Source organism: Manis pentadactyla, chromosome X (assembly GCF_030020395.1).
Source record: "Manis pentadactyla isolate mManPen7 chromosome X, mManPen7.hap1, whole genome shotgun sequence".
NCBI classification, from domain to species: domain Eukaryota; kingdom Metazoa; phylum Chordata; class Mammalia; order Pholidota; family Manidae; genus Manis; species Manis pentadactyla.
In genome coordinates, this window is record NC_080038.1 from 2,387,877 (window position 1) to 2,411,884 (window position 24,008).

A 24,008-nucleotide genomic window follows, 5' to 3' on the forward strand; every position below is an offset into this window, starting at 1 on the left:
AAGCAAGTCCTATGGAAAATAACAACTTTTCCAACACGTGCTGGAAAAACTGGATTACACCCCAGACTTCAACCTGTACTTGCTCCATATGCTAGAGCTGACCCAAAGTGATTCACTGACCTATTTGTAAATCCAGCACTAGAAAACGTCTACAAGAAAATAGACAAGAAAACTCCAATGTCAGGTTAAGCAATTATTTCTTTGATAAGACAGCAAAGCATGGTCTCTGAGAGAAAAACAATATACAAATCACATGACCTTTATCAAAGTGCATGTATGTGGATATTTGAGAGACTCTATTAACGGAAGGAATAGAGAAGCCATAGACTGGGAAAAATATTTGCCAGTCTTCTGTCTGCAAAAGGAGTCTATCCAAAATATATAAAGAAGTGATGATGAACTGTAGGAACACAAACAGAGCAACCAATATCGGGCACACGACTTTATCAATGAAAATATACAGATGGCAGAGAAACACAGAAAAGGAAGTTCCCCAACCTTACTCACTGCGTACCACAGCCAGATACCACTACATACTTATCATTACAAAGTCTAGAATGCAAAGGACTGACAGGGGGTATTGGGAGGATTTAAAGTGACCACACAGTTGTCATCCACTGTTGGTGTAAAACGAATCAAGGCCCTTTGATCGGCCATTGCACACCGAAGTATCTACACAAGAGTAGAACTTTACAAAGGCTTTATGTATACATCTGTGTTGAACTGGTTAAAAACATGATGTTTCCACAGACTGTGACACAGTGGTAAACGGGAATGTACCCTACCTGGAGAATAGGGTTAACCAATAAGACTCTTTTCTTGTGGGAAACATTTTTTTGAGCTAAACACAGATTCATTTGAGGAATGCCTTGGTAACTGATTCATGGGATAGATGCCACATTAATTTTATTAAACTAGGCAGTAACATGGTGAGTGTTAGACAATAAGTTTAAGTGTACCCCCTCAATATTAAGGAAATAACACCAGGTTTGGGGGCACAGCCTTAGACTATTTATCCCATGTTGGAATTCAAGATAAATAGGAAATAAGTATTACTCTCCTGGAACTACCTCCTCAGTATTGTGCTCTGTCATTTACTCTGAAGGTCAAATGCCTGGACCAGTTGAAATTTCACTTAAAAGTAATCTTACTCAAATAAGAGAATGTCATGGGTACTCATCACTGCCAACCAGGATATTAAAAGAAGACTTCTATGTAAACAAGGTCTCCTGATTGATGACTATAGGTTCACGACGTGTTTCTTCAAACATATCTAATCCTATAAAAACTGGTGCACATTTCAGATCTCCTGCAACACCCGGCAGTCTCTCAGCTTCAGCAGAAGGACGACAGGCACCATGAAGATGCAGATTTTGCTGCTGACCCTTGTACTCGGTCTGGTTTGTGCAGACCAGGTACCTGTACTTGAGAACGACGTGCTGGTAGGAAGGAAGTTCTTCTTTGGTATAAGGTGTTGGGTGTTTGTTGTGTGTGTGTGTGTGTGTGTGTGTGTGTACGCACTCGCACTGGGTTTTATATATCAAAATACAGGTGCACCTACATCTAGACATTTACCTCCTACTCCAACATGCTCTTTGGCTGACTTCTGATACACGCCTACTGGATATGTCTTGAATTTTCTCTACACGGCTGATATGTCCATTAAAGGGCTTCTTTACATATCTATTATCATTTAGATGAGAAGGTTGCATTAGCCAAAACAGTGCTAACTGGCCTTCTAGAATTGATAGCAGAGCTTATGCTGTTTCAGGAATATCTCATTTCTTGTTTACCACAGATGTAGGTTTTCACAGTATCTTATAAATCCATCTTTGTTCAGTAAAGTTACACAAGTGTTGTGCTGATGCAGAAGTGAAGGGAAACTCATGATGGATGAGGTCAAAGGAAACTAAGAGAGACTGACTAAAATCGCTCCTGGAATTTTGCTTTAGATTTCAATTCAATTGAACACTCTTCAGATCGCATCCTCTAACAAAGGGAAGATAACGAATGAGGGGCCATTCCAAGCTTATGCCCGTCAAGTTGAACTGAACCCACAAAACGGCAAAATCTTCTTCACATTCTATGTCAAGTGAGTAAAAATAACAGAACAAAAATGCCTGGGAATGCCTGGCCCTGACAGAGGGTCTGTCTGATGCTGGGTCAGCAGGGAAGTATACCGATTATGGTCAAGAACACAAATCTCTGGGGTTTGTGCTGAAGGGTCTTTAAATATGTTGTCAATATTTAAAGAAGAGCCTCTAGAAAATGCCCTGAGCATTTGTTTGGAGGGAAAGGTGTCAATGGTGCTCCTCAGAAGCACCTCATGGGAGAAAAGAGATGAGAACAGCAAGAGGGTGTGGGGTCCTCAGCACCTACAGATTCTGACCGCGACCAGACTCTGTCCTGCCAAATTTGTAAAGGACCTTCACCCTGAGAGGAATGCAGCTCCTCAAAGTGTGAGCAGGTGGTGACGCACATAATCTCTATCCCCATGAACTTTCTCAGAGCAAAGTTTCATCATGACTAAGCCATCACAGCCTTCATGGCATCAAGTATTCCTGATGGAAGTTGAGTGTCTAGTAGCCCCCTATTAAGAACCCCAATGACTAAGAGAAGATGAACACTGGTTTTCAACCTTCCTTAGTCAAAACAGAGCCAGGGATACAGTTACATAGACTCGTAGCAATAATGCATTCTATCATCCTGGTATGGATGAGGGGAAAGAGGACATCAAAGCAGAGGAATGGTGTGTGAGGGGTGTAAGAGGGTCACAGCACATGGGACAGGGACATGATGCCTCTGAAGGGGGACTGGGATCATCAGACAAAGGACACTGGAAAGAGAAGAGTTGGCATCATCAGAGGCACCCAGTTATTTTAAAGAGGTGTTCAGGAAATGACAAGTAAGGTCAGGGTTAGTAAGTGCAGAACAGACGGGATGGTTCCAGGTGAGATTCGTTAAAAGAAAAATTAGGGGTCCTTCTGAAGGCTCTTTATGTCCATGTATCAGTTTTATCTTTCCCCCCATGAGAAATGGGGACGTATTACATTGGGGAGAAGCCAGTCAGTGACAACTTCTTCCTGATTCTGCTTGAATTATGGCCTTCAAGAATAGCTTTTCTTACAAATATCATATTCTCCTTTGATTTCTCATATTTACCGTTTTTGTGTCCTTCCATGTTTAACTGACATGTTCTGATCTTTCTCAAATCAGCTGAACTGAACAGTCATTGGCATGGGATGATATGCATCCCAGTGAAGAGCGGCGTTCATGAGTTTGAGGCCACGCACACACCCGTCTCACCACTGCTCCCCTCAAAACAAACCCATTTCCGTGAGCACAGAAAGTTCTCTTTGCAGCATTGTACTAGGCCACGTTCAAGTACTTTGTATATGTCAGAAAGTGGACATCGTCCAGCTATCGGATCAGGTTGTGGGCATTCCGAGTAACTTCCATGTGAATAGCTCAGTATCAGCGTCTCAGTTACCATGTGTTTTCAGTGTTGAATGGCTGCACTAGAGTCCGCATGTGTATTGAAGTATAGCAGAATGTCAAATTATTTTCGAAGTGAATGAGACTTTTCATTATCACTTACAACAGATGAGGTGTTCTTTTCAACACATCCATTGTAAACCTTGGCATTGACATAATCTATGATTTTATCCAGGCTTGTGTAACAGAAATGGAATCTCAGTATGCTTTTACTTTGCATGTCTCTGAGGACAAAAAAACATGAGGACTGTTTCCTATGGCCATTATTTCGAGAACTGTCTGCTCAATGACTTGCCCGCTTTCAGCTGTATTATTAACTGTTTCATCATTTGCATTATAGTACGCATTCGTTCCACTTTCCAAATGCAACTTTCTTGCCATAGACTCACACAGAGGCACATAGTGTTTGTTACACACCAACACAGATTTATAATCATAACATTCATTGCAAGGGTATATTTCCCTGTATCACATACTAATATCATGTGCATATGGGTGCTCCTTCTGGGAGTGCATACACTGCCTCTGTACACATACATGTGCCTTGAGGTACATTTTCTTAACCATGTTTTTTTAGGAGATGAAGGTGTTGGATTTGATTACACTCTTAAGTTTTTTCTTTCTTCTTGTGATTCCTATCTCTTCTGTCATCTAAGATCTTTGCCAGGGTTGTGACTACCACTAAGCCCTGTGTGGAAAGCTGTCTCTCTGTTTGCAGAATGACCTGTTTTGCATCTAGAGCATGTCTTTGACACAGTTGCTCAAACCCCACCTGAACGAAACATCCTTCACTTGAGAGTTACATGATCCTGGATAACTCATTTCTTCTCTTTTGATGGCACTGGTTCATGGGCATTAAAATGAGGCCTGATACAGGGTCACAGGGAGTCAAACAAAGAAACTACTAGTGACAGATGAAATGTAATTATTGCTGTCGATCCACTGCAATCTGTTTTGTTTTTAAGGGAAAATGGAGTATGTGTACAAAAACTGGCCGAGGGAACAAAAGTAGAAGACAATGTTTACCAGGTTACCTGTAAGTACAACTATTTTATTCGTAAAAGCATCTCAGGGCTGGAATCTTGGCCCCTTCTTTCTGGAACTCCATATATCTGAATTCTAGGCCTCCAAAGAATTGAAAGTGTAACTTAAACACTGCCTGATAAGGGACAGCTGTGAGATGTCATTTATAGTTGACCCAGAGAATGTGAAGTCAGAGGGTTCAGTTGTAATGCAAAGTATAAAAATACGTATTGCCTTCCCTGCAATCCCGGCAGAATGATGGCACAGCTGGAGAGATGTAGGGCCTCAACCAGGTGGAATGTAAATTAATTGTTCCACCTGCCATAGCCAGCATATCCTCCCAAGTGAAACTGTCATATTACCACACTGACTTGGTAGGGGCAGCCACACATTTGTGAAGAGATGCCCATAGATGCAGCGTCAGAGGAAAGGCCGTCATTACTATGAAGTGTTCCCTCGGCTGCCTGGTGTGGCAGGCCCTCAAACAGTTATGCAATATTTTGAAGGGCATGTCGAATTTGATCTTCAAGAGAAATCAATTCATTGCTTGAGTGAAGGAGATACAAATAATTTTAAACTTGGAACTGGTTTTATGCCATTTAAGAACATGTACCGTTGTTTAAAGAAACCTTGGCTTCACTAGAACACAGGGCTGGAAACCATTTTAGTAAGGGCATGATGTGAAGTGAGGCGACCGTGGGGAAAGGCCTCCCTACCGTCCTCACTGCCATCGTCCATGGTAACACCACGGCACGGCTGCAGGGACACAGGGATCCATAGACAATCTTGTTGCCAATGGTGCTTTTACGCCATGATGAAGCGAAAACCAATGAATTAAGTCAGGCAGATATTTATTGACTTACCTATTTATGTATATTTACATATCGCTTTAAGGATGTGAGTGGGTATATGTATAGCTATGTATTCCTCTACCACAGATTCCGGTGAAAATGTATATAAAATTCTCTATAAGGATGAAAATGCTATGATCGCAGAGATAAATAACAAGGATGCGGAAGGCGTGGAAACGAACATAATTGTATTGTATGGTATGATTCTCTCCTACTATATACCACTGACCCTGTCGTACATGTCTCCACTGTCCCTTTTCTAAATCACAAAATCAGTGTGTGCTCACATGGATCCTTTATTCCGTATGCAAGGCCCAGGTCCTTCTGTCCACGGAGGGGTGTGGTCGGCAGAGGAAAGTGGTAAGAAGGACGTAGGGGAGGGGCGGCAATGTATCGGATCATCGATGACATGTGAAGCCCATTTATTAAAATTAAAAATGTTTTAAACTTAACTTTTATTAGGAACAGTTATTGACAGAGCAACTTATTTCAAGTCATGGTTCTATTCAGTTGACCCCAATTCCTTCAAATCTTAGAGAATTTAAGAAATATATTCTATTGCCAGGACAGGAAAGCATTTAAAATTCACCTTCACGATTAATCTTCCCATCACTGTTCTTATGAACACTGACAATTACACTGGGGCGTGCACGGGTGGGCTGCAGTCTGGGATACAGGGTCTCTATTTGGACGAGGTTGGGTAGATCTGAGGTCTAGTAAGATGGAGATTCGAGCTCCCAGTTTACTTGGGTCCAGACCAAGGCATGAATGTCAGACATGGGGTCTAGGAAGGAGGCAGAGATGGGGCAGATCACAGGGATTCTAGATGGACTGGCCCCAGATTCACAGTGCTCCTCATGTGTCCGTGGAGTGAGTGGCAGAGCTCGCAGAGGGCACGGGTACTGAGCTGTGTGGGTTTCCCTGTCTTACCCACCAGAGGCAGGCAGTGGGCACGGTGATGTGTTCAATGTCCACCCTGGTTACTGTTCGATCACAGTCTGTGAAGACCGGGTTTCTACATTCATTTTCCCCATTTCTGGCTTCAGAAATTCTCCACATCTCTAACTGACAGATTTCTGCATTATGCATGCTGAATTTCAGGCAAAGAAAGTGATATTAGTGAGAAAGCCGTGGCAAAGTTCAGGAAGATAACGGCAGACCTGGGAATTCCAAAAGATAATATCGTCAATATCATCAGTTCTGGTAAACGGACTCTTATTTTTTCCTGAATATATCAAATATCCGTTATGGCCATCGACCACTGGGAAACAAATTAACTCATTTTCAAATTCCTCTCCCACCATGTATCACCTATAAAGTCCCTTTTAAAAATACAGATATTGTCAGAAAGAATGCGAAATGGAGTGATGCCTTTTTATCTCATATACTTTTGTTTTCTCTCCAGACGACTGTCCTGCAATTTAATGAAAACAGGATGCACAACCTCTCAGTGGTGTAAGTAAACATGACCTGTTACTAGTCTGCTATGCCAAGTAACTCAGTCAGCCCAGGTGCAGACTGCATGGAGGGCCATGTTCTTAAAAGCAAGTTTCTGGTCCTACTTCCTAATGTCACTAGAGAACATGTTCCTACTGGGTGAGCTCCTGAGATTGGTCCTGTGCCTGATGAAACTGCACCTGCATGAACAGGTTAGTAATGAGCAGGTTTGGTGAGAAAGCACGGCCAGGCCGGGACTATGCAAAAGACGGTCGTCAGAGATTGGCAGGACCTGGTGGGGACGCATGGAGACATGCTTAGTTTCCCAGTGCGTCCTGCCGGATGGTTGTTCACATGTATCCCTACCCATACTTGGATAAGTGAACCCAACAGTGTCTCAGCAGCCATGCTGACTTCCCGTCATGGGGAGAAACACGTGGGAGGGTTCCAGCCACACCGTCACACCTGTACCTTCCACGGCTTTTCCCTAAGAACACCATTTCCCCAGAAGTTGTTTCAAAGAGTCTGAAGTAACATAGCCTCAAGAAAGGATACTGATCTGGGCTAAGATGTGCCTTATCTAGGTTGGAGCAGAGGGCTTGGGGAGAGCCATCAAGAAAAACAGCAAAGAAAAATGTCAGCTCCCAGGATGAATGGAGTATCTTGATGACACACAGTTTGGAATTCGTGCAGGGGGCGTGATTCAGTCACACACTCTGAACTCATTTTTAAGAGGGCCATTGCCATGTCCATGCTTTCTGATATCAGGAGAATTCTGGCATGGATCCCAGTCATGAAAGGCACCGACTCGTGTGCATATCTGGGAAAGTTCGCATGGATCCTCTCCTACCACGGACGTGGGGAGCAATGTGTTCCCACTGGATTAACTGGAGGGCCTGCAGCCCCGCTTCCTGAGGCTCCCCCCTTACTGTGTCATGCAGTCAATGCACACGAACCCCGTCTCCTGTTTTATTCCCCCTTAGTAATGCCCCTGAGAACCGGTACAACGTCTCCCCCATGGAATCAGGACCAGAAGATGAAGAGAACATCCCTTGCGTCTGCACTACGTCACCTCTCTCTGCCCATAAGCGAGCCCCGTTTCCCATGTCATCTCTGTCACAACCACTCCTGTCCTGCTTGGTGCAGTTGGATTTCTGAAAGCTTAAATAAACTGATTTAAGATAGCAACTGCATACGTGTCTGTCTGGAAAATCATTTAATTTAGAAAACATGCTTAAATATCCACGGAAAATACATGGACACGTCCTAAAGAGTCAAGGGCAGAGGGAGTAGAGGGTCTGCCATCATGGAAAGAGGAGAGGGTCATGGACACTTTTACTGTATTGGGAGGAGGCAGTTTGCCCAAGAAAGAAGTCCCTGGGGAACATCGTGTGCATCACAGGGAATGGAACACCTGGGCAAATCCATGACATTAACCCCAAATGCATATGTATCATCATCGAGGGGACACGTGGGTATAATACTGACACACAATTATATACTGAAATTACAGAAACATTTCAAGAATTAAAGAAAGATTCCCTGCATGTGTTCAGCTGACTCCTCTGTCCCACAAATGTGCATCTCTGTTCCACAAATGTGTGTGCCTGTGCACCCTATTTGCAAGGAAAAGGGGTTGTAACCACAAACCATACAGAAGTGAAGAGAAGGGTGAGGGAACACCACAGATAACATTAGGCCAACCAACTTGTATGAAAGGGGCTCAAACATGATAGTTGTGTTACCCAAACTGACACACGATGAAATAGAAAATGTGTACAGTCCTTTCCTATTAAATAAATTGAATCCACCTGCCAGAACTCTGCAAAAAGATGTTGCAGGTCCACAAGATTTCATTAGAGAATCCTTCCAAACAGCACAGAAGAAAGAGCATTTAATGTAGACACAGTTTTTACATGAGATGCTGTGGGAGACGAGACTGTCCAGCTTACTTTGTGAGGTCAGGAAACTAAAGGCCCCCAGTGACAAGGACATCTTCAGGTCCACAGTCGTATGAGTTCATATTAAACGTGATCCTGTCCCAACTTGCTCCAGGCCAGCATTAGGTACTCTTGACAGATTGTATAAACTCTTCATTATATGTCTGTACATATATTTTGATATGTTTTTATTGAAGTATTGTTGATATACAATATTGTTTGTGTATATTACATATAGTTTCAGTTGATATACCATAGTGTGCATATATATATATATAGTTTATATACAATATTATATTTGTACATATTATATATATTTTCAAATATATGACATATGGATTCAGCAGGAAGATACATTATTGTATCCTAACTTCAAGTGCAGTTACTACCTGTCAACATAGGAAGCTGTTACAGAATCATTGGCTGTATTCTCCACACTGCCCTATCATCCCTGTGACCAACTTATATTATGATTGAGAATTTTTGTGCCCTTTTACCCCCTCACCCTTCCCACCCTGCCCTAAGGTTACCTGCCCTAACCTTCCCCCGTGGTAACCACCAGTCACATCTCAGTGTCTATGAGTCTGCTGCTGTTTTGTTCATTGTGTTTTGCTTTGTTTTTAGATTCCAGACATAAGTGAAATCATATGGTATTTATCTTTCTCCACTAGGCTTATATCACTGACCATAATACCCTCTAGTTCCATCCATGTTGTTGCAAGTGGCAAGATTTCTTTCTTTTTTTTACAGCTGAATAATATTCCACTGTGTATATGTTTCACATCTTTACCCATTCATCTATTGATGGACACTTAGGTTGCTTCCATATCTTGGCTATTTTAAATAATGTGGTGATAAACATATGGGTGAATATATCTTTTTGAGTCAGATATTTTGTTTTCTTCAGGTACATTCCCAGAACTGGCATTAGTGGGTCATATAGGATTTCCATTTTTCGTCTCTTGAGAAAGATCCAAATTGGTTTCCACAGTGGTTGCACCAACCGATATTCCCACCAGCAGTGAAGGAGGGTTCCCCTTTCTCCACATCCTCGCCAACACGTTATTTCTTGTCCTTTATATAGTGGTTATTCTGACTGCTGTGGGGTGATATTTTGATTTGCATTTCCCTGATGTTTACTGATGTGGAGCATCTTTTCATGTGCTTGGTGGTCTTCTGTGTTTCTTCATTGGAGAAAGCTCTGTCTAGATCTTCTGCCCATTTTTAATCAAGTTGTTTTTTCGTAGTTGATTTCTTTGAGTTCTTAATATATTTTGGAGGATAAGCCCCTTTTTAGATGCATCATTTCATTTATGAATGTATTCTTCCACATTGTAGGTTTCCTTTCTGTTTTGTTGATGGTTTCCTATGCTGTTAAGAAATTTTTAGTTTGATGTATTCAACTTGTTTATTTTTCTTTTGTTTCTCTTGCCCAAAGAGATGTGTTCAGAATAAAGTTACTCATGCTTACGTTCAAGTGATTTTGCCCATGTTTTCTTCTAGGACTTTTACAGTTTCATGTCTTATATTTAGCTCTAATTCATTTCAAGCTTACTTTTGTATGTGCACTTAGACAGTAATGCAGTTTCATTCTCTTGCATGTAGCTGTCCAGTTCTCCCAACACCAGTTATTGAAGAGGCTGTCTTTTCCCCATTGTATATTCTTGCCTCTTTAGTCATATACTAATTGACCCCAAATGTGTGGGTTCATTTCTGAGCCTTCTATTCTGTTCCATTTATCTATGGGTCCATTATTATGCTAGTACCATACTGTTCTTATTACTGTAGCTTTGTAGTAGAGCCTGAAGTCAGGGAGTGCAATCCTCCACCTATCATGTTTTCTCAGGATTGCTTTGGCTATGCACAGATTTTGTGATTCCATATAAATTTTGGGATTATTTGCTCTAGTTCATTGAAAAATGTCATTACTATTTTGATAGGGATTACATGGAAACTGTAAGTTTCTTTGGTTAGGATGGTCATTTTGACAATATTAAATCATCCTATAAAAGAACATGGGATAGATTTCCATTTGTGTTTTCTTCAATTTCTTTCATCAGTGTGTTGGTTTTTAGAATACAGGTCTTTCACTTCCTCTGCTTACCTTTATTCCTAGGTATTTTATTCCTTTTGGTTCAACTGTAAATGGAGTTGTTTTCCTGATTTCTATTTCTGGTGGTTTGTTGTATGTGTGTATATTTCAAAAAACACAAACATACTACATACTGGAGGTAGTCTTTGTGCTACACACATATGACATACATAAAATATGCAGAGTATCACATTTTGGTTCTTATTTTTGTATTAATGCTTTCAGGGAATATTCATATACTGATTCAGAGTGATATAATTCAATACTTTTAATTTCATGTAATTTCTATTTCGAATGTACCAAAGCTTGCAGAGTATTAAATTTAGTTTTAACTATTTCAACATTACAAACAACAAACCTGTTTAAAATTTCCATAAATGGAAATACCGTATCAAAGTGAACACATTTATAATTTTGACCAATACAAACAAATGGACCTTTCTGAAAAGCTTGTATTTTTTACTTCCGAGCATGCTCTGCCCACAAATCCACATTGACCGTGTTCTTCCGACTTTCTCCAGAGCTTGCATGCAGACCTTTCCTGGGGTGACCAATTTCCTATTCCTTCTGAAATAGGACCCCCAGACACTCCATGTGCCTACCTGGCTGCACTTTCACCCTACAACTTAGAAACAGGTCATATTTTGGCAATTTTTGGTTATCTTGTGTGCTTTCTATCTCCTTCCCCTGAAAAAAGGAACAGTGACTGAGCCTGTCTGGTTTGTGCTGACTTTGGAGACCCTGTCTGCTGTGGGTGCATCACATACACAGAATCAGAATTCATGGAGCCCACACAAAACACGAGGTACTAGGAATCCCGCAGAAGACCCTTCCTTATAATTCATGCTTGGATTAAAGTTTATACCAATTGGACAATATTTTTTAATTTTGAAAATAATAATAAAAATTGTTTTTCTGCAGAGAACTGGGTCTTGCTGATGTTGAGTGCAGACAGCTTGAGAAGGCCTGGTATGAAACTCGGTGTTGTTGATTATGGTTAACAAACTGCACAAACTGATGTTTACCAATCACTCAGGTGGTTGGGAGTAGATGGAAAAAGCAAATCCTACTTAACAGAGAATAAACATTTTACTAAAGGACTATGTCCAGACACTCGTGGATTAAAATAAGGCTGCAGGAAATAAAAGACCCTCATTTCTTAAAACAAACACACATGTGGGATGTGAAACAAAGAACAAACAAAAACCAACGGAAAAATGCCAAGACACTTTCAGAAAAGCAAAAGTAATCAGTGGACAGAGACAAGGTGACATTGCTTTCTGGAAGCTTCCCTTCCATGTCTCCTATTTGTATGACACTATATCCTATCCTGTTCATACACATTTGGAAGCCTAAATGTATCCAGAATTTTCCAGAAGGACTGGGGAGGTCACGGACCATGTCACATGTGGTTTTGGTCCCTTTCCGTCCACATGGATGGGCCTGAGGGATTCTCAAGGGCGACCATGGGCTCGCAAACAGCTCCAAGGAGGAGCAGATCTTCATGAGGAAATCTGAGGTAAGGCGCAAATGTTCCTCTCCTGCTTGTGTTCAGGGTTTTTCTACCCTTTGCCTGGGCTCTTTGCTACTTGAGAGTAGATCCAAAGGACATGGCCCTGCCTGGGACAACGGCAGCCCTCCCCTGGGTCACACTAGACAGGCGCCTTTGCAGAACATGGTGAAATGCACACCCTGGGTAACTTTTTAATAGAGAATATGTATCTACTCTTGCTCTGCGTCTAGGAGAGGACTCCATAACAACACTTTGCATGCTTTTCTTCCTTATTTTCACATTCCTATTCTTTACTGCACCCACTACAGCCATTTCCTGTTTCCTTCATGTATCTCACATATGACCACCAACATTCTGACGTCCTTGTGCACACACCTGGACCTGTGCACCCCGCCTCCTCCAGCCCTGCTTCATTGTGCACCTGAGAAGAACGCCTGCCCCTTGCACTGAAGAGGTACTCCCGTGGGTGTCACTGAATGCCCCTTGGGCACGGCTCTTAGTCCAGGTTCTCAGCAGGGACTTTGGAGTCTCCTCCCACCCAGAAATGTCCACACTACGCAACACTGACTTTAATTTACCCAGGAAACAACAACGACCCCCAACCCCAGGACACACACAGACTCATTCGTTTACCAGTTTCAGCCACTAGGGATGCAATGAAAAGGAAAAATAAAGCCTATGACGTTGTGAAATGTACTCTTTAGTGAGTGGACACTGTGTATAAGTAAAATACAGAGGGAAGGAAGAGGAGTTAGGGTGTGTTGGGAGGTTTCCCACACTGCAGGGAGAGGCAAGCTTCTGAGTGACAATAAGTTGTGCGGCTGGAGCAGGGGAAGGGAGGGGTGCTGGAACCGAGGGTGGGTTACGGAAATTACTGCCCGGCACGGGGGTTTGATTCTGTGCGAGAGGAATGTTACCACATATCATCCAAGATTTCTCAGCCAGAGCATGCCTGGCAGATCTGCTAAGGACCCCTAAGAACTGTCTGCTGGGTCAAAAGATGTCCATGACTCTGTAGGAGGTTCTCTATCCCCTACCATTTTTCACTCACATTTTCATGAATAATAATGAAAAGAGTTGGGACCTGAATGTCATGTTTCTTTAGGAAAAAAAGTAAGAGGATTCAGAGGCTGGTAAGAGCAAACTGTTGTCATCATCACTTAACACAACTACTGTTTACTTTCCTCTTGGTTGGCCGATAGAATGATCTTCCTCCCCTGGATGGTACCAGGACACACTCTAAGGGAACAAAAGTGGATCAGACTCCAGGAGGCCCAGCTGGGAATGTGTGCGGTACTGAGGAAGACCTGGTTGCTGTGATAATGGGTGAAACCCCACGTCGGTGCATGAGACCCCTGCTCGAAGTTACCCAAATCGGGGAGCTGACCAGAAAGTGGATGAGGACACTGAGACACAAAACCTTCTCTCCTAGACACTGCATGAGAGATTCCCTAGGGCAGTACACGGAGATGTATGTGAATGACAGCAAGGAAAGCATTCTGGGACCAAGAGGTGGAGAGCCAGTTAGAAAAGACCATAATATTAAACAAAGGACTTTGATGTGTTCTGAGAATGAAGGCAAATGGACAGTCAGGGTGCAGGCTGAGGAGTCCTGAGGCCAAGCCATCCTCAGAAGTTCAACCCACAACAAACGGAAAGGTTCTGGGGTTCAGATGTGCCCTGAAGGAGATGGGACTGAATTTTCAGTCAGATGACTTGGAAATCATAAGGATACCATTGTTTCTTCTTTTCTGTAGTAGAAGCACAATACATAGTGAGGGTATTTATCTGATAAATTGATAGGCATGAAAATAAACATATGTGAAAATATGAGGGGAAAAAAATATGTTCTTTGGCAATTTCAATGTCCTTGACATTAATACATACACAGAGATAGAAAGAAATTTTATTCTTTCCTTGCCAAGTTCTAGAAATGAGGGGAAACTCCTTATATGGTCTCTCCTGTAAATGAATAAATAAGAAAGATTTTTTTCTATGCAGCTTAAGTCTTATTTTATTTTATTTCTAAATGAAGGCATGTGACCTTCCTATCCTCTCTAATTAATAGTGCCCAAAACATGAGTAATGGTAGGGAGGAACAAAACAGAACAAATCCTATTCCTGGAGAAGGTACAGAAATTTATAAACAATGGATCTTTGATAAATGCATGATGGAGATTCACTGGAAAATAGGATATTTAATAAAACTTCATGGAAAATTGGATTCCACAGGCAAAAAAAGAAGAGCTCCACCTTCAAACCATATTCGCCCCATATGTGGAAATGACTCAAAGTAATACAGAGGCTTATTTGTGAAATCTAACACTAGCAAATCTTGGGATAACAGGAAAAAACTCATGTCAGGTTAGGCAACTGTTTCTTAAAGCATAGTCACTGTGTGAAAACAATACATTAGTGACCTGACCTTTAACAGAGTGAAAATATTTGCATCTTTGAGGGATTCTATTAAGACAGCGAACAGAGATGCTACAATCTGGGAGAAATTTTTGGAAACTTCAACCTGCAAAAGGACTCATCCAATACTGGACACATGATTTGGAGAACCCTTACCAAAGAAAATACACAGATGGCCGATGAACACATTAAAAGGTGCTGCACCACTTTATTCATTGAACAAATGTAAATTAAAACTACAACCCGATACCACCACATACTTATCACAATGTCTAGAATGTAAAAGACTAAGGGGTATTAGTGATGATCTGGAGCTACCAAACTGTCCTCCACTGTTTGTGTAAAACTGTAGAGGCACTTTGATCAACAACAGCACAGCTGGGCACCCACGCAAGAGTAAACTGCACAGTCTGTGCAAAGACATGTCCATGGATATGCATTCGTCATTATTTACATGGAGAAAAAGTCCACCTATCCACAGAATGGCACTCCTTAGTTACTGGGAATGTGCAATACAAGCCACAGTATAGCTACTATCAAAATAAATTATGCTGAGAAAAAAGGAGCCGGAAAGCACACACACAGTGTCCTTGAATCACCTCTCCTGTATTATGATCCATCTCCTTTGCTAAAGGTCAAATATCCATACCAACATAAGCTTCTTTTAAAACAGTACCATTATTAAAATAAAACAATGTCCTAAAAGCACACCACTGCCAAACAGGACATTATAAGAATGCATGAGAAGCAAGGACGCAAGACTGGCAATGATTGGCTCATTGTGGGGCGTGCCCACAGTCCAGTCCTATAAAAAGGGGCACAGACTGAGATGCTTGCCAACACCCGGCGATCTCCCAGCTTCTGCAGAAGGACGTCAAGCACAATCAAGATGCGGGCTCTGCTGCTCACCCTCGTGCTTGGTCTGGTTTGCGCAGATCAGGAACCCACGTCTGGGGACGGTCACCCACCGGTACCAGGGGTCGGGCTCTCGGGGAGTCTTGCTTGTGTGCGCCACTGTGCTTGCCTCTGGCTAGTTTATACGACCGGTTTAGGCTTTTACACACTTTGGTCTACGAGGATAAAGCAATCCTGTCTTTCAGCTATTTATATTTTTCCATTCTATTTGTATGCAGTTGAAAAATAAAATAGGCCAAAATGATAGGTATGAGCTGGCACGGAATTCTTATCTCTTTCAAGAAGGTCCCAATTCCATGTGTTATTTGAGCAAATAATAGTATTTCCATTTCCTATCATTCTACCAGCGAGAGAGTGGAGTCGTGCTTGGCTCCGTAAAATCAGATTTTTATTTCCTCTGAGGTAAAGTGGAAGCAATGATTACGATGGGTGCGAGTCACACAAAAAAAGAGACTGACTAACATTTCTTTGGGAACTTTGTGTTTTAGATCGCAGGAGTCTGGTACACCCTTCTCACAGCGTCCGATGACTCTACAATGATTGGTGAAAATGGTCCATTGAGGGGATACATACGTTTGATTGACTGCGAGGATAACTGTGACACAGTCAGAATTCATTTTTATAGCAAGTAAGTAAAATTTGCCTAAACGTGAGCCACAAAAAATGTGGACTTGTGCCATGCAGTCCAGTCAGGCATTTACAGTGAAATGTCTACACTATGTTCAAGAATTTGAGTCTCTGGACTTGATCCACCACCGGAGTCGGGAGACAGTTTGGGTTCATCACATATAGGGGTGGCGCACAGGGGCATCGGGAGGGCTGAGATGAGGGGCTGTGCTCTACACCCTCCTGTGGAAAGGACAGCCCCCCAACAACAAGAATTATCCAGGCTAACATGTCAGCAACGGCTGACGTTGGCAAGCCTGTGCCGGAGTAAAGCACCAGTGGTGTGGAGAGTCTCCAAGATTATTCGATTTACAGCATTTCCTGTTCTTAGCAATCAAAATGCACTGTCCCTCTGGCAGGGCCTCAAGCGTTAACAAAAGCATAGGGAATAAAAAACATTGTCTTTAATTTTAAGGATGAATGAGGAATGCCAAAAGCAAGCAGCGGTGGGAATTAGAGCTGAAAATGATTTTTACAACACGGACTGTGAGTACATGATCTCTGCCCCCAAGGGTATCTTCTCAAACCATGCAATGTGTCTAAATTCCTGGTCTTTGCTCTATGCAAAATATCCAGATCTGGAACCCAGACAATGTCTACTACTCTTTACAAATGCAAACTTGGGAAAGGCATTTCCTTTTCCAAGCATTTATCGTCATTCAAAGTCAGGATAAGGGCCAGGTCTGGAATGTTGCTATGGACGATGCCTTAGAACACGTCCCAGAGCATTGACCTCATCTGTCCTCAGGACGTGGATGTGTTTAAACCTACTTAAAATTATAGCAATTCTATAATAAATGTCCTATCTTTCACTTGACCAACATGGTCAGCTTTGCCTTTAACCACAGTTCTTTAAATATTAGATGTTGCTTATTACATAAAGTATTTAAACATGACCTGGTGAACTGAACCCCAAAGGTAAGTATGAGAATGTAGTTGAACTAACAGGAAAATTGGAAACCAATCTCTACATCATTTGAGTTTTTGTTGAAAGCAATGAAGGCCCTTAGGTTAGACTTCTTTCTGTACAGTTTAAAATAATTGCACATAACTTTCAAACATCAATATTGCAATATTCAGTGACCAAATGTTGGAATGTTTGATTTTTATGGGGAAAAAAGTGTGTAATGTGGTGTTCTAATCTTTGGCAGTTTTTTTTTTTAATTTTAAATATAAAGAGCAATAGAATCTAACCAGAATGTAATTACAGAACATATGTCTCCCACATTCCAATACCCTGCTTGCTAACTCCCTTATGCCCTATTGCACAAAGAAATGATATGTTTCAAATGTGTACTAAACTGCACTTCAATATGACTGACTTTAGGTGTAAGTATAATACAGCTGCTTTTTAATAAGGGCTGTCCTGGGTGAGTGGGTCACACAATTCCTCAGAATCTCACATCAGCTCTCACGGGGTGCTGAGTGGGCTGCTTCCCACAGCCTGTCATGCACCTCCAAGTACTACGAGAAGGAACATTGCCATCTCCCACAACTGTTCATGTTGGGGCAAATCCTGTTCTTGTTTAGCTAACTTTGGAAGCTGAGAAACCTGTACCATTTAAGAAGAGGCAGATACCTAAAAGCATCTTTACCTCAGTTCCTTTCTTAACAGTTGGTACCACAGTGCGAGGAACGTTAGCTAAGAGATTACCACCGAAGGACAGTTGGTAGCTTTTAATCTATAAAAGTACAGTGTGTTGAGATGAACACTGGTAACTTCATCAGCTGGGCTGAGCATTTAATAATGTAGATAACTAACCACCGTGTTGCATACTTGAAACCAATATGGCATTGCATATCAACTACAATAAAATGTAAAGGAAGTAAAATTTAAAGGAAACTTTAAAAAAGTGAACAACATTGAGTTTTGAATTTTTTTTCCTACCACAGATGAAGGGAAAAATCGTTTCCAATTTAAATTTACCCAAAGTAACTTTTTGGCGATTTATGCTGAAAATACTGATGCTGATGGCAAGAAGACACGTATTACTGAACTCCTAGGTATGGACTGCAGCTGGAGTATGAGTGGTAGGGAGAGAGGGGTGTTTCAGGTAGTACAATTATGAGTTAGACAGGTCCAAATTATGAAATGATAAGGGTTCTAATAGATATCTCCTCCGCATGGTTTGCTGTGAAATGCAGGAAAGACACGTGAGACCAATGAAAATGCTTACAAAGAATTCAAACAAGTCACAGAGGAAGAGGGTATTCCAACAGAAAGCACACAAAATGTCATCAAAACAGGTAAAGTCCTAGGGCATGACATCCCTCTGGAAGGAACACCTCTCACTGGGATTCTTGGTTCCAATTGCCTTTTCCCATGACCATCTTCTATAAAGGCTGCTCTGAAATAACCTCAGTATTTCAGAGGTTCTTCAATGCTTGTTTCCTCACCCTCTATCATTCTCTTTCACAGACACCTGTCCTCTGACCATCGATTAGGTGAGTAGACACCATATATACACCTCTTGATGTGTTTAGTAGGTTGAGACTTTTTGATTTGAGGGTTACTTCTTCAGCACAGAAGGACAAAACAGTTCTACATCAAGGGTGACAATGGTTAACACTGAGGACACAGATGTGTGTGTGTGTGTGTGTGTGTGTGTGTGTGTGTGTGTGTGTTTAAATCATCCAAAACAGTAACACAGATCTAGACCCTACAGTGGGATTCTGGAAGGACAAAGGGAAGAAATCTGGGGAGGCAGTGAACTGAGAAATGTGTAAGCTCTGGAAAATTCCAGTGTGAAAACAGTATCTTGGGCTCACACATCTTTCACAATTATACATAAGACTTACAGAAGATGGAAGTGACACAGACTTACATGGCATCTCATTCCCATGCCATGTAGCCATGAATAGGTACCTTAGGAAAACCTCCACAGAGGTCCAGATGGCTCACAATAATTGCATCCTATGGAATAGTCTACACAGACCCCCATGTGCAGCAGGGTGTCACATACACAGACGGTGTTTGCAGCATGAGTTTCCAGGAAAACTCCTCCACTGTTTTCTCTAGAAATCATGTGTATCTTTCATTTCTCACTCTTGCCAAAATCATACCATTACTATCAGCTCACTTATTTTTTTTCTACATGCAAAGTGGATAATGACGCCAAGGATATAAGCATCATCGTCCCAATGCACCAGACTCATCGCCATGAAGAGAAAATCACCTTTTCTTCCAAGTCATGATTTCTTCTTTCCTAGGAAGCCACAGACTTGGCCTCAATGCTTTCCCCCAGTCACCTCCTATACCCTCTTTGTTACTAGATTCCTAAGTGATTGAATAAATTGATTCATATACACTCATACTGTCTGTAAAGAGAGACACTGTATTTGTGTGGCACAGAAAGAACGCACACACAGTTGTCCAGAAAATCGGATCGACAGACATCCAGGCGGCCGTTCTGGTTAGGATAAATTGTGCATTTTGAGGACTGCCTTGGTGGGAAGGGAAAATGGGAGGTAATGCATTATGGGTGGTATCATGTGAGGTGCTATTAGTTGAGATGATAAATTTACAGCAGAGGGAGATGCCCTGGGGCAAAACACCAAGGAAATGTGTGGCATTGAGAGACTCAGAGAAGACCTTGGAAATGTAGTCGACAAAACAACAAGATGAGATTGGGTGTCCCAGGGAGGCTGATGGCAAACATCTGTCACAGATCAGTGAGCTCAGGAAGGGGAGGGACAAGGGATGGTGGATCATCTGACACAAGCAATCATTGGACTTTTCACAATGCACAGCTGCACACGTAGGAATGAAAAGGGTGAGTCAAAGAAAATCTATGTCCATGAGCACATGAACTTCAGATCCCAAGGAGCAGGCATGGCATTGTGCACAGTATGAAGGCAGGGATGCGTTTAAGTACACCTCAAAACACCGTGAGTGTGCTGTGCCCTTTTTCTTACTCCTTTACGGAGATCAGAGGGTGGAGTGAGAGAGTTCTCCACAGTCCACGAGGAAAGACACTTTGGAGAAGAATGTTTTGGTCTGTAGTGTGGAATCTTATACTCGCCCGGTTTGGAAATGATTACAACCACTTTTGCTTCTCAGTAAGGAAAGAATGAAACATTCTTTGCCTGATTCTGTATCATTCAGAAATAAACAAATAAACATGGACTGATTAAAGTGAGTCTAAAAACTACACACACACACACACACTCAGAGGAGCCCCACACTCTGTTCTGCCCTGGCATAGAACTGCAGCCTAGGGGTTGACTCCCCGGCACCCTGGCACAGTTGTGCCTGGCTCTGCAACCAGAATGGCCCAGGATATTCTCTGTTCTCCCGGCTACTCAGTAAGGAAGGGACTCAAAGGGACTACACTGAAGCTCGCTCTTATTTGCCTCCTAAGGACGTCTTCTTTGCCTTAACATCTGCCTCAAGAATGAGTGGGGAGGAGGTCTTCCAACAGGAATGAAAGCGCTCAGCTGCCGGTAATCCTAGAGATACCAAATAAATGTGCTCTATGTCCTTGCACTTCAAGGAACACAGCATGGCTAATTAACCCCGTTTCTCCCTCCTTGTATAAGGAGTCTAAATGGTATTCCCGGTATTTGCAAAGATGACATAGGTCTCCAAACAGTTGACAAAAAAGATAACATATATAATTGCACATAGTAATGTTTACCTCATGCATAAATTTAAAAAAACACAACATATGCAGCAGTCGGAAACAGATAAGATTCAAATAAACAAAATGCATCCCTAACATTTGTCCAGAGTCGTCATGTGAATAATAGTTCGATTTTCTTCTTACCATTATGATAACCTGTTTCTGTTTTGATTTCTCCTTTTCCTGTCTTTTATTCCTCCTTTGATTAATCATCAATTTTTAAAAACATCTAATTTAGACCTGCTTTCCTCTGTCTTTTCTCCTTCTTTATCTGGACTCTTGACAGCGATAAAGGAAGGAACAGCAAGAGAATTGCATGGTTTATCATTGAAAGGTATTTTTAATGATGAATTAACAACTACACACATCTGTATGGAAAAAAAAGATCTTACATAAGTTACTCAAACCAACTCCTAGCAATTTCTGGAGAGAAACTTTCCATGAGACCAATCATCTTCTCAAATGTAAAAGTGGGCGAGATACAGGATTGCTACCAATAGATGGTATATTTTACAGCCCACCTCTAGAACTTAGTGTATCTTGCATGACTAAAAACCCACCTCACCAGTTTCATCTCCCCAGTTCATGACAACCACCAAACTAATCACCATTTCAATGGAAATTGTAATCTCAAATGGTCACTGTAGGATCATTCACAACAGTGAAGATACGTCAACAATGTAAATGTCCATCAATGGATGATGAATAGAGTAAAAGGGCATATAGATAAACTGGACTATCATTCAGCCTTCAAAAAGAAGGAAACGCTTTCATACACCACAACATGGATGAACCTGGAGAGCACAGTGCTATGAAAAATAAGACAGTCACACAAGGACAGATACTACACAATTGCACATAAATGAGGTAGGGAACATAGCCAGAGACTGCTTGGATGCATAACAGGACATGAGACCAATTAAAACCTGCTATACATCTCATTTTCTTTTTAGAATTAATCTTTATTCTGTCTTCTTTTCAAACATGATCAACACATGTGTGGATACTAACATCCCAGGAGTTCAGCTTACCTGTGGTTTACATTTCTCCAGAATATCTCAAGGTATTAAGCTCTAAAATATGCATAAGATTTTTATACATGGTTTGGATGTGAAAAATAGCAGTTGTTTTTACTTCTAGCTTTTTGAAAGGGCTGCGTTAGAACAAAAAACAGGGGGAAAGCAGTTGAAAACACCAAGTCCTGTTGCTGAATCATTCAGTGTTTTTATAGTGTGACTATAAAAGAGCTGGATAAGAAGTTGAGATATGAAGTTGAGAGTATAAGGGTCTTCTCACCACCATATGTACTTCATGGCTGATGGATGGCATTGAGCCTTCATGCCTTGCAGAAACATGAAGCCATCAGGCAGTATAGTGTCTCCCAGCCAGGGATGGCATGCTCACCAGAACCTTGTGATTTTATGGAAAAACCATAACCCCAAAGTTTGACCCTCTAAAAGCATTTGAAGTCCTTTCAGGAACTATGAGGTACAGAAATTTGAGAGAAACGTTCATCCTCCTCTTTGCAAGGAGGTGGGTAGAGAGCACAGGCCTATGAGAGATGTAGATGGGATCTTGTCCCAGATATCACTAGATCTAGATGCAGGGATCAGCAAGGCTGATTAAATTTCCCCAGTGTGAACATTCCTACAAATAACAGTGGCTTGTATCTATTACCTAGCACCTTGTTTTACTGACTTATTTTAAGTACCAAGCACTTTATTTTTAGATACTTGTTTTAAGTACCTTCTACTTATCTTTATTAAGTAGGCTGTGGACTGTGAGGACAACAAAATGCAGTAACCAGTAAGAGTATCAAAGAATGCCTTGCAGAATGGAGCCTACTGTGTACGTGCATTTACTTGAGCAACATCCTAAATAGTTCCAACATTGCAGAAGTTTTTCTGCTTATCAATAACATGTAAAATATTGAAAATGCCACAATATAATAGGACATACCAAAGTAAGAATTTTGATGCTTGAGGAATCACCTAAACAGAAAATTTCTATACTTTGTAGTTTCCTCAAAGGACTTCTAATGATTTTAGAGGATCATAATTTGGGGTTATGGTTTTTCTATAAAATCAGAAGATTATGGTGAGCATGCCATCGCAGGCTAGGAGACACAACACTGCCTGAAGGTTTCATGTTTCTGCAGGGCATGAAGGCTCAATGCCATCCATGAGCTATGAAGTACATATGGTGGTGAGGAAACCATTATACATGACCCCGTGGGTACTTCCGGTGAATAGAATTTAATTGTGCAAATTATAGAATAGTAATCAATAGATATAAGATACATATCATCAGGGCAAGAGATCCTTTGTTCTTTCTACTATGTCATTTCTAGATTGTTGTTTATACATTTCTTTCCATGCTACATGATATACACTTTGACATAAAGTTTGTTGAGACATATCATTACCATACAACCAGCATTTACAAACAATGCTTTTTTCTCATGAATGGTCCAATAACAGTTATTGGATTTGCTTCTTTTCATATAAACTCATTTTTTTAACCCTAAAGGGTAAGTTTATGTCAGCATTATCTTCACATAAATGCCACAGAATGTGAAAATCTTTAAGACACTCTCCAGAGAAGTGGCCTTTGACCAAAATTCCTTGGGAAATTCTATGTGTCATATCCCTGGATTGCTAGTCCCTGACATCTCTATCTTAAAACCTTTCATAAGAAGGACTATTTCCCATCAGGAACACAGCAGCCAGAAATTTTTCTCTTGCCATGTAATTTTATAACTGTGGGAAAGATGGTAGTTTTCTATATTTCTACACATTGTTTTGCCACTCGGACAACACACTTTACACTGATGTCTTACCAGTTAGCTTCATGGAAGGTGAATTGATGTGAAGGTTGACACACACAGACCTGTGATGGTCTTTCCCCACTGTTATATCTCTTGCCATGATATTTGGCACAGGAGAGTGTATTCTTCATGGCTATGTGGTTCTCTGTGACATCCTGACTTTCTCTCATCTATTTCATGACTTTAAGGTGCAACAGCAGATGCAATATTTA

The 24,008-nt window shown here is 41.4% G+C and overlaps 1 protein-coding gene across 1 annotated transcript; it reads left to right on the forward strand.

Annotated features, from left to right (window-relative positions):
* The first annotated feature begins 1,297 nt into the window (after positions 1-1,297).
* On the forward strand, positions 1,298-7,999 carry LOC118935970 (odorant-binding protein-like). Its single transcript, XM_036932677.2, has 7 exons — positions 1,298-1,442; positions 1,953-2,092; positions 4,461-4,531; positions 5,457-5,567; positions 6,471-6,572; positions 6,775-6,824; positions 7,790-7,999. The coding sequence occupies exons 1-6, from the start codon at positions 1,359-1,361 to the stop codon at positions 6,792-6,794; spliced, it is 528 nt and encodes a 175-aa protein (XP_036788572.2). The 5' UTR covers positions 1,298-1,358; the 3' UTR covers positions 6,795-6,824; positions 7,790-7,999.
* The last annotated feature ends 16,009 nt before the right edge of the window (positions 8,000-24,008 follow it).

Coding starts and splice junctions, on each gene's coding strand:
- LOC118935970 (XM_036932677.2), top strand. CDS start 1,359: ATGAAGATGCAGATTTTGCTGCTGACCCTTGTACTCGGTCTGGTTTGT. Junction 1,443..1,952: donor TACTTGAGAACGACGTGCTG/GTAGGAAGGAAG, acceptor ATTTTGCTTTAG/ATTTCAATTCAATTGAACAC. Junction 6,573..6,774: donor CGTCAATATCATCAGTTCTG/GTAAACGGACTC, acceptor TTTTCTCTCCAG/ACGACTGTCCTGCAATTTAA.